General features: G+C 41.8%; 1 protein-coding gene across 1 annotated transcript; it reads right to left on the reverse strand.

Moving 5' to 3' along the window:
* Positions 1-2,096: 2,096 nt before the first annotated feature.
* On the reverse strand, positions 2,097-11,526 carry LOC143118247 (C3a anaphylatoxin chemotactic receptor-like). Its single transcript, XM_076279337.1, has 2 exons — positions 11,434-11,526; positions 2,097-3,270 (listed from the first exon to the last, which is right to left on the reverse strand). Exon 2 carries the CDS (start codon positions 3,267-3,269, stop codon positions 2,304-2,306), a length of 966 nt encoding a protein of 321 aa, XP_076135452.1. The 5' UTR covers position 3,270; positions 11,434-11,526; the 3' UTR covers positions 2,097-2,303.
* Positions 11,527-11,809: the final 283 nt, after the last annotated feature.

Raw genomic sequence — 11,809 nt, forward strand, 5'->3', positions numbered from 1 at the left:
TTATACTTATATAATATATATATAAACTTATACTTTACATTACATTTGGCTGACACATTTCTAACCAAAGCGACTCACAAGATGGTAGCCAGTTTAAAGCTTTTTAAAACAATTCTCTCAACAATTCTAGAACAATTTAAAACAATTTAAAGGTAGAGGACACTAAGAACAAGTGCATCAGTGAGTGCTGTTTTTATACAGTCAGGTGTCAGTTCTAGGCAGGTGATTAGTGCAAGTTAGGGCAAATTGTAAGTAGTGCTACAAGAGGATACCCTCTGAAGAACTGGGTCTTCAGGAGTTTTACTTATATTACTATATTATTATTATTATTATTACATTGATACATTCCCAGCAGTTTTGCTGTATTCTGTGGTCACAGTAATAATACATCATGTTGTAAAGGCAACAGAAGTGCAGAAGTGCCGTTCACCCTGTTACGAGTTGATGAACCACTGAAACGATTTTGGAAACATCAGTGCAAAGTCAGTCATTAGGGTCCAAATGTGTGATGGACGCATGGATGGATTATGAACCCCTGGGCCCAGTTAAGATAGGGGGGTCTGGAGGCATGCTCCCTTGGAAGATTTTTTTTAAATGACCCTTTAAATGGTGACTTCTGGTGAGCTTTGTGGAAAGAGAAGAGAAGGGTGGAGAAAAAGCAACTTCACGCAGAGGCTTGGGCTTTAGGGCCCCCTGAGCTCTTGGGCATCCATGTCCATTGTCCTCTGCTCGCTTTCATTCCTTTTGCTTGCAGTAATGTGAATAATCAACATTTAGTAGCCTATGTTTAGGCCTACTTTGTAGAAAAAAAAATGGGTAGGCCTAGCTTATGAAGGAAAGACCTCTAGGCCTACAGCATAATCATGTACGTTATGGTACAGTAGGCTACTGTACGTTTCCAATATGACCCAGGGTAATATGCTGATTTAGCCTACAAAATTGGACAAAATTATAAGCGTGATATGTCATGTAGGCTTAACATTTCTTTTAGGATAGGCTATGTTTTTGCTGAAAAAGTAGCCTAGTTCGCCGGTCATTATCCATTCATTCTGCATATTTGCTATCGTTTTCTTTCAATAATGTCCAATGGCTTAAACATTGTCCTTTATTGTTTGCTTTAGGCCTACCTTTATATTTTAGCCTACATTATTCAACTCACGTATTGTCATCTGATCTTGGGCACTGCCAGTCAAAAAAAGCAAACAGGTGCGCGCTCTGCACCTCTTTACGGAACTCAGACGCAACACCCACATGGCGCAGTCCACCTCACCGAGATTGCAGAATTCATAGTTCACCCACCTCTTATTTTACCACTACATCCCTGGCACGAATGTACTTTTCCTCTCCTAAATGAGGGCAATTGGACATTTTATGGTCAATATTAGATTGGTGAGAACACTAAATATACTAGATCACCTGTAAGAATGTTTCAATCATTCTATTGTAGGTTTTTTTTTTTATAGATATTATGAAATAAGTAAGCTATACTTTTTTCACTTTCTTAAGTGCTAGTTCTCCTTAGCAGTTTTATGCCAAACCATGAAACATTAAGCTGCGTCCAAAAACGTCTTTAAAAATCTTCTGATATTAATCATGCATAGAGCAAAGAAAGACATGAGATCGTTGGTCTTGGAATTTTGAAAATGCATCGCACTTAGACCTCAGATTACTTGCAGTACCCCGGCATTACCACAAGGAAATGGTCGTACGTCAAGTTTGAACCTGACGTGGAGATAAGCACTTTTCCACATCAAAGACGGTTTATATAAATCTGAGCGTTGGCATGGATTTGAGCATATGCACGGTCTAAGATCAAATCTGTGCGTAAGAACGCGTTATAAATGAGGCCCCTTCGGTATGACTCCATTTGTCTCCAACATTTATATTTGAAAAGAAATTACAAACTAGAGCATCTTTGTTAACCTCTATATTACACAGAATGCAATGGCTTTTTGACTAATTACCTTACACCTACACCTTTTAACTAAGGCTTAAACTCATAGGTTTGGACCTATAGCCTAATAAGATTTTGTATTTGTGTTTTGATTTTATTATGCTAGCGGCTAAACACACAATTTTAACGTAGTTTGAAAGGGACAGAATTCAGGAATAGGCTACTAAGAGACTAAGAGTCACTTACTTTGTTAAAAGTGATCTATCAGACATTCATTAACACTATTCATGTCATATGTTATTGTTGGAAGTTGAGATATTTTTATTGATTTCAAATACCAAAATAATGTCCTGTGTCAAATTGACCTGAACAGTCCAAAAGGGAGCAAAACGTGAACACAATACAAGGATTAAACATCCTGGGGTTTTGTGCTTTGCTGTAAAATCACCCCCTGTCCCTCAGCCTCTTGGCCTTCGGTCACAGGCCCAATGCCGTCGTCCTCCAGGGCTCGGCGGAGAGCTCCAGAAATGCTCCTCTTGAAGTTCTTTTGCCGGTCCAGTCCCACGCAGAAATACAAGATGGGATTGACGCAGCTGTTGAAGTAGGACAGCCCGGTGGCCACGGGCAGGCCGAGCTTCACCCACTGGCTCTTGCTGTTGACCATCTTGACCAGGAGCAGGGCGTGGTAGGGCACCCAGCACAGGAAGAACGCCGAGACCAGCAGGACCAGGATGTGCAGGATCTTCATCTTCCTGTTCAGGCGCGACTGCCTGATGCCCCACCCGGCCAACACGTAGCAGCAGGCGATCACCAGGAATGGCAGGAGAAATCCAAACAGGAACCGCACCAGGTACAGACCAGTCCGACCTCCGGCACTCACCATGGTTTCCATGGTGCACTTGGTGTTGTTGTATGAGTCCAGCCCAGTGGTGCGGTTAATGGCGTACGGCAAGCTCAAGGCCAGCGCCACCACCCAAACACCCGCACTGACCGCCCGGGACAGGGAGACGGTGCGCATGATCTTGGCCCGTAGAGGGCGCCAGATGCACAGGGCCCTGTCCACACTGATGACCACCAGGAGGAAGACACTGCAGAACATGTTGGTGTACTTGAGCAGACCGTTCACCTGGCACAGCGGAACCCCGAACGACCAGTGGCGGAGGCCGAGCGAGATGGCGGTGAGGACGCGCGAGATGCAGAAAACCAGGTCAGCCACCGCCAGGTTCACCAGCCACACGTTGCTAGCGGTCGGCTTCATTCGCACGCCGACCATCCAGATGACCACGGAGTTCCCCGCACTGCCCAGGATGATGGTCAGGAGGTAGAGCGTGATCTGGACACTCTTCACCACCTCCATCCCCAACTCATGAGCCATTCTAGTGGAGAGAAAAAAGATCAGTCACCAATTAGAGGCTTCTTTGTATAAAATACAAATTACAAAGTACCATTTTGTATTTGAAATACATATTTTAAATATGTATCAGAAATACTGCCCATCCCCTGATTACACACACACGCCAGGCTCCGGCTAGAACAAAGTAGCGATGGAGTTTCTCAGACATTGGTCATGGCAGAGCCAGCGAATAGAAGCAGAAAGCGAATAATCCGTTGTCAGAGGAACAGGGAAAGAGGAAACGGCAGACTGACCGATTGAGGAGTGTCGTAAAATATACTCCGAAGCTGTAGGGGGAGCTCTGCAGAGAAACCTGCGAGCAAAAAGTGAGAAAACAGCGAAGAAATTGCTTTATGACATAACGTAATTGGGGCAGCCGTGGCCTACTGGTTAGCGATTCGGACTTGTAACCGGAGGGTTGCCGGTTCGAACCCCGACCAGTAGGCATGGCTGAAGTGCCTTTGAGCAAGGCACCTAACCCCCTCACTGTTCCCCGAGCGCCGCTGTGGTTGCAGGCAGCTCACTGCGCCGGGATTAGTGTGTGCTTCACCTCACTATGTGCTGAGTGTGTTTCACTAATTCACGGATTGGGATAAATGCAGAGATCCCCTCATGGGATCAAAAGAGTATATATACTTATAACGCTTCTGTTATTAAGTGATACAGAAAAGAAGACAGAAAAATTCTGTTTTTGTCATAACAAGTTAGGTTTAGGAAATTAGAATTAAAATTTATTTTAGTATGTAGTTGGTTTGACTGGCCAGTTGTTCTCGCCCCACTATTCCCATCTAAAAGTCCAATAAAATAAAATAAAATAAAATGAAAATAAAAGTTAAAGAGAAGAGATAAAAGAGAGGAGCTATAAAAAAAGACACAGAGTGGTTTAAAACTTTAATTTAATTTTTCATTAAAACCTGTTGGGTGTAATGTTTGAAGTTTTAAAATCCACAATCTCTCTGCTCTTTTCCTCTGTAAAACAGTCCAGCCTGGGTTCCCTTCAAGGCCACAGACCCTCAAATGTGTGATGTTGTGCGTCTGGAAGTGTGTGACGAGGTAAGTGTTGCGTGTATTTTTGTGTATGTTGTGCAGATGTTGTTTGAGGCGTATGCGTAGTGTATGTCCAGTTTCCCCGATGTACAACATGTGGCAGTGAGTGCAGGTGATAACATATACTAAATTGGGAGTGTCTAAGTTTAATGGATTGGTGGGTGCAGAACAGTGACTATGAATATTGGTGATAAAGAGGTGAGGGGTGAAGTGTACGTTTTCTTTAGGGGGTGGGGGTTGTAAGTGACGGGTGAAGGTGGTGCGTATGAGGAGGTCTTTGAGGTTTTTATTGCGTCTATATGCAGAGATGAGTGTGTGGTGTTGGAAGGTGGGGTGTGTTGGGGTTAGGAAGAGGGTTGGGGTTAGGGTTAGGAAGAGGGTTGGGGTTAGGGTTAGGAAAAGGGTTGGAGTTAGAGTCAGGGTTAAGGTTAGGAAAAGGGTTGGGATTAGGATCTGGGTCTGGGTTGGGGTCCGGGTTGGGGTTAGGAGGAAGGTCTGGTGTGGGAGTGGGTGATGGGCAAGTGTTTGGGGTGTATGAGTGAGTGGGAGCAAGGCCGGCCAGAGTCAAGTGCTTAATGTGGCGGAGGAAACGTTTAGAATAGTGCCTCTTACGGAGGGCTTGAAAAAGTTGTTGTATGGCATGGTGAAGGTCTGTGGGAAAGGAGCAGGTGCGGTGAAAGCGGATTATTTGTGATTTAACTATGGATCTAAACGTGTGTTTGGGGTGATTACTGTGCTTGTGTAAAAGTAAATGAGTGTCTGTGGGTTTAAAATAAACTTTGGAACTAAAAGTTTTGTGTGTGGGTGAAACGGGGGTGAAAAAGATGGTGGTGTCTAGAAAATTAATCTGGTGAGGGTCAATAGTGGCCTTGAGTGAGATGGATGGGTGATGTTAGGTTTAGGGTTAGAGTTAGGGTTCATGTGTCATGACAGTATCGTGTTAATGACAGTGTCATGTCACTCTTATGTCGATATGGTCAAGTGTTACCAAAGATAATTAATGCGTAGCAAGATGGGTCGTCCTAGTTCATGTCTATGAGGGCAAAGTGGAGTTCAGTCAGAGACGGGCTCTGGTTCAGTCCCCGCTAGAGTGCGGATCGGGCCACAAATTTCTGTCCGAACCTGGCCCGCGTCCGACAGAGTTGCGTGCGAACCCGACAGGCATTTTCATTTTTATGTCCGAACCCGACCCGAGCCCGACGCAGATGATGCCTCAGTTATTCCCATGCTAGTGATTAAACGTTCACGTTTGTGGATAGCCTGTCTTTTTAGCCCATTAAACGGAACACACAACAAATTGTCTACAGAATCAGATGAGCGTGCACGCACGCAGGTCACACACAGCGCACATTAACACAAGAGGCCCAAGCAAGCATAGCCTATTGAAATAAAATTCTTGTCTTATCATTGACGAAAAGTCTTGAAATGAACTGCAACAGTCTTTGAAACTACAGTGCCTCTGTCACTGATCCATATGCAGCATCGACGTAAATTGGGGCAACTCGAGGAAATCCTCATCCAGTTGAACGAGACGACCTTATAGCCTACCGGTAGCCTATGTCTTTACCACAGTATGCAACGCAAATAATCTTAAAATCTCCTGATAGGCTAACAACTTTTTTTAAGGTCACCCAAGACTGTGCATATGTGAGAAATGTGCATAACCATTTGTTTATGTAGTCGTGACAACGCGTGTGCATTTCAGACGGCATGCCTGAAATGCGTTGTCACGATAAACAAATCTTGCATACAAGAAGAAAGCTATTAGGTCTTTTTTACATTTTACTTTATTCTCAAAAAACAAACGTTTGCATCATGTAAAGCAGACCTGTTGGTTACCCAACATAATAAGGAATTTAAATGTAAAGCTTCCAATGCATATCGCCCCCATGCGTCCGAACCTGAACCGAACCCGACTACAATTTCTAAATATTTGTCCGAACCCGTCGTGTCCCGTCGGGTAGCCACACTCTAGTCCCCGCCTGCACAGGGGCGTGTCACTGACGTATGACTGACGTTTGAACGCCTCGGTTCCACGCCAGACAAGCCGGAGTACAAAATAAACTTGGTGTACTTCATTAATGTTGATTTTCTCCTGACCAGAGGGTCATACTGTCACGACATTCTCCTGAAATGGGGAGGAGGGTTTGGAGATCATGATACCGTGTCCGAAATGTGCATCCATTGCTCAGAAAAATAAGGCTTTGACAAATTCTGGGAAATTCTTGGATTCTGCCATAGACCTCAATGTTAAAAAGGGAGCCCGATCACTGCATAAATGGGGGATAGTGGCCCCCCCTCGTGCGGGGCGTGTACTACACTCTAAAAACTGCTGGGTTAGAAATAACCCAAAAATAACCCAGCGGCAGAGTCAGATAAGGACAGACCCAACATTGGGTTATCTTAACCCAGCGGCAGAGTCAGATAAGGAGCAACCCAACATTGGGTTATCTTAACCCAACGGCAGAGTCAGATAAGGACCTACCCAACATTGGGTTATTTTAACCCAACGGCAGAGTCATATAAGGACCTACCCAACATTGGGTTATCTTAACCCAGCCCTTAACCAACCCAGCATGTTGGGTTATGTTTTCTGCCCAGCAGCTGGTTAATAATGGCTACATTGCTGGGTTAAAGCTACCAATATGTGGGTTAAATATTACAACCCTGTGTTTACATTATTCATTCACAGTCACCAATTATTATTGGTGCTTTTTATCTTAATCATTATTACCAATGTTACACTGCTTAAGAAATAAAGAAAAGATTCAAATTTCAATCATTCTTTTATTGATATTTTTATTTACATGAATTTTTCCCCCATTCATTTCTCAAAATTAAAGTCATTATAAAATGGTAAAACTAGATTCTCCAAGTATATGGCCTCTAACTTAAATGGCCAAGAAGTAGCATCAAGTCAAAAAACGGAGGAAAAACAGTACATTACAAATGGGTAATCTGCCTTTGCTCGTGTGAGATACTCAGCAATGTCCGTTCCAATCTGTGGAGGTAAAAACACACACACACACACACACACACACAAAATGATTAAGTAAAAGTACATAGGTACATAGTACATAAAAGCATTATAATCTCCTGTCATTAGTGAAATGGTGCAAACTACACTGTACAGCACTATCCATATTTATTGGCACCCCTGATAAAGGTGAGTAAAAAGCATAGTGTATAAAAACTTGATTAATAGGCCAAGCTTTTATTTGCTTCAATTCCAGAACTCTACCAAATATTCAAACTTTATGACCAGTCACCACTTTCTTTCGCCTCTGATACTGATACTAGTAAATATGGCTGGACGATTTGGGATAGCTCTTTTTAATCAATTTTACCAGGAGTGCCAATAGTTGGTGCTTGTTCTATTTGTAACAATTGTCTTAACTCACAGGCTCATCAACGGTGGTAGGTACTCTCCATACACTTGGTGGGATCTGCATGGGCAGCAGCTGCAAAGCCACATCTCCTCATTTCTCTGCAACATAAATATTTAAAACAAACTATAGTTAAATACTCTAAAATGGATTAAGTTAGAACAAGATGGCTTATAGCAGGGACTCTTTTTAGGGGTACTCAAGCACACCTAAATCTAATCTCAACACCCTTAAACATAACAACAATAACCTATTCAACACTTTTGCAAGGTGTTGTATGTGAATTTCTCATAAGGGGCTAAGTCCCCCTAAAGGTCTCATCCAATAATCAAAAACCCTGCTTATTGTTGACCTTTGAGTCGTCATGTAGTCAAATTCACGTTCAAATTTTGCAGCCAGCTTCAGTTATATACAGAATCAAACCATTTTTTTTTTTAAATGAAATACCTGCTGAGAGGTTGTCTATGATCATGAGAAGGTCTGCAGTCTTCTCCTTCCTGGCCATGCAAATGTATTTTTCAAAAAAGAACAGGTTCCATTACTCTGCTAACTTGCTGGAGGACTCTGGATGCAAAACCGAGAAATCTACCTGCAGAAAAACAGAAATTTTTTTAAATTCCATACACAGGATAGAAACTAGTTAACTGTAGCTGATCTTACAGGCTCACAAATGAAGCAGCCTAGTTTGTACATTGTGAATGTATTATAACTAGTGCAGTTACTATTCAAAACCTGCCTATTCCTGTAGAAAACCCATAGTCCAGTGCCCACAGGCCTTCTCTAAAAAAAAGGATAATAGGAAAAAACACCATTCCAGTAGATAGATAGATAGATAGATAGATGTGGAGGACGTTTGCGAAAGGGAATGGGGAATGTAGAAAGCAGCACCGTTCAGATTCAAACAAAAGACGCTGCAGTCTTTCCAGGTGGCCACTCGTTCCACACCGGTGCAAACGTTGGCTGTACACTACGCTGCATTTATGCGGTAAGGGAACTGATTAAATATGCACAATACCTGCAGTGCTTCCCTGTCCATTAAACAACACATTAGTCACGTTTTATCCTTACCGCACCATGCTAGGTTTCATTCCTTTGCACCACGTTAGCGCAACAGACATGGCTGAAAAAATTAACGTTAACCACGACACACATGGGAAAGTTCTTCCTCATCATCATCAAGTGAACCTAATGTTACCTCACCTCCATCCATATTTCCTAACGATACACTTAATTTCCTAGTTGGCCTATCCCTTTTGTGTTAACAGGAGTAACGTACAGTAAATGACCGCAAGTAACGTTAGCCTTGTCAGAGGATTGAGGCAGGGAAGTCATTTGTGAGGTAATTTGGGCTCAGATTAACGTGGCCAGTTTTGCCAATATAGTTTGCCATTATATTTATAAGATATGCTACCAACATGAGTTTGCTCAGCGACAAAATTTGTTAACAGGCATAAATTAACGTTAATCTGAGCCCAAATTATCTCACAAATGACTTCCCTGCCTCAATCCTCTGATAAGGCTAACGTTACTTGCGGTCATTTACTGTACGTTAGTTTCTATGTTAGCGGCACACAATTATGAATGAATGAACGTTAATATTAGCTGCTAGCTAGTTTAGGCTATTAAACATGGGAAATGAAGCTAACTTTAGCTAATCTCTCCAGAAAGTCACTCATGCAGAGAATAGTGTTCACTACCTTTCAGTGCTTCTTCAAGATTTGTTTTGATTCGATTTCCGCTAATAAATTATTGTATTATTTTAAATTATTATTTTATGCTACTTAATGTTACAGTAACGTTGGATAAGGTTTAACTATGGCTAACTAGCTTTTGCTAGGCAAACAGTTGAGCAACGTTAATTAGCCTAACTTATACCTGAAGTTAACCTATGACTATTCAGCAATTTACATTATTTTACATTCACATCGTTTTGGGTTCTTTAAGAAAATGTGAATTGGTTATAACGTGTCAATATCATTAATATTAGTGCATGCCAAGTGTCATTCCCATGCTAACAGCTAAGTTACCATTACAAATGATGACCTTCAACAATAACATTAACAACAACGTTAGTAACATCACAATATGATTAGACTATGTTAATTATAGGCCTATGTTAATTATGTTGACATGGATGTGATAGACATACAGAATGTACTTACTTGAAACAGGGAAGGAGAGGGGAAAAAAGTTGGCACGTCTGTCCCTCGGAGTCAGTCATTCAAAAGATGGTGGAATCAAAGATTTTTTGGAGATTTTTATGGAGACCTAACGGTCGAGCCTCGATTTCGTGTAACCCAATGCATTGGGTTATTATTTCTAACCCACCGCTGGGTTAAATCTACCCAAAACATCATCCAGATGCCTTGACCCAGCATTTGGGTCAGTGAAACAGCCCAGCAGTTTTAAGAGTGTACTGCTACTCTATTTGCATACATTTCCTGGGACAGGAAATGACCTCTCAGGAAGTATCTTCGTAATCAACCATCTTTGGTGTTACCATCAAAAGCACTAGGCCTTCCTGTTCAGTAATGATCATCTTCAAAGGCAAAACGGTTGCACCACACAAAAGACAATGCTTTCTCCTCATGTTATGCTCTACAACACTCTCTGTTTTATGTTATAAATAAGGATCAACAAGTGAATCTGAGGAAATGCCATGTCTTCAAAATGTGAGTGGACATAGCAGAAGTGTCTTCTTGATTAATAGTTGTTTAGTTAAGGGGGTCTATGAACATGAGGTCAGAGCACATTTTTACTGAGTACTCATTACTCAGTCCTTCTGGCTCTCTGTCTTTCTCTTGTTGTCTCTATCCTACAATAAACACTCACACATACAAATGCTCAAAAAGACTTAGTGTACTTTCTGAAAGTCATTGCACAAAATGTCCATAATAATATATCAACCAACGAAAATGTAACCCATTCTATGAACTGGTATGATGCTGCAAAACAGTGGCATTAAACGCGTCTGTTCTTCATAACAGGCGCCTTCAGACATTCATGATGCTGCTAATTGAAAATAAACACAGGACTGATGTTACATTTCTTGTGCTGTTGGTAAAGAATTTCACACAACGGCCAATCAACAACCAAGTCTATTTACTGTCAAAAACACTACTCACTACTTCACTACTTTTGTAGGCAAAAAACCCCATCCACAACAGAACAGCCTTTGAGAGCATTTCACTGGCGTTCTCAAGCAAGAAACGTCCCAGCAGGCCCATGACATCTCCAAAAGGCTCAACAGTGGCATCTGACGTGAAATGAAACTCAATGGAAATGAGCTGAAATGTTTTTCTTTATTTGATACAAGTATTTAGCAAGCAAGTATTTTCTGGAAAAATATTTTCTACCCAGTTTGGCCACACTCTCTGCCACTGCTGCTATTAATTTAATAGAAACATCAAATTAAATCTGCAATATTTGGAATTATGAGCTTTCACTTTCTCACCCTTTCTCAGAAAAATCAGTTAATTATCAGTGTACTGACTCCTCTACAAATGTCTGCAGAATGAATAAAATTCCAAGGACACAACATACTGATGATTGCATAATAGACAGTCATACAATAAGTTGTTTCCAGATATTTTTACTGACATCAATCATCAATGGCAGTGAAAAGACGCGTTGACGTCCTAAACCGACGCATGAAGTTCTGAGAAAGCGTATGATGTCATATGTAAGCTCTAGATATGAAGAGTGGCTCTTACCTGTCAGATGATCTAAAAACAAAATGAAGCGGAAGAATCGTTATCTTGTCTGGTGTCTCCACAACATGTTTAGTGAGAATGGAAATGTGTGTGTTCCTGTGTGCTCGTTTTGCATGTGTGTGAGGGAGATAGGATGTGCATGTTGCCGTGCTCAAATATATCCTCCCACTCGAGCACTCTAGACCAACGGGGGTGGGGGGGGGGGGGTTGGTCAGGGCTTAATGATTTTATTTAAGTACTTTCAGGAAAATAAACAGTAAATAAACAAAGGCTAGGACGATGCCCATGCATAACTAGGTCGGGTTCACAGATCTTTTAGCATGTCCACTCACAAGAGACATATCTCTGAATTGTCTGAATTGCGACACAAATATAC

Source organism: Alosa pseudoharengus, unplaced genomic scaffold (genome assembly GCF_046254945.1).
Source record: "Alosa pseudoharengus isolate Yale_2024_CS ecotype anadromous, Long Island Sound unplaced genomic scaffold, YU_APseudo_1.1 YU_APseudo_1.1_scf_12, whole genome shotgun sequence".
Taxonomy (NCBI): Eukaryota; Metazoa; Chordata; class Actinopteri; order Clupeiformes; family Clupeidae; genus Alosa; species Alosa pseudoharengus.

What these genes read in the sequence shown, in the direction of transcription:
- LOC143118247 (XM_076279337.1), bottom strand. Translation starts at nt 3,269, where the DNA reads ATGGCTCATGAGTTGGGGATGGAGGTGGTGAAGAGTGTCCAGATCACG.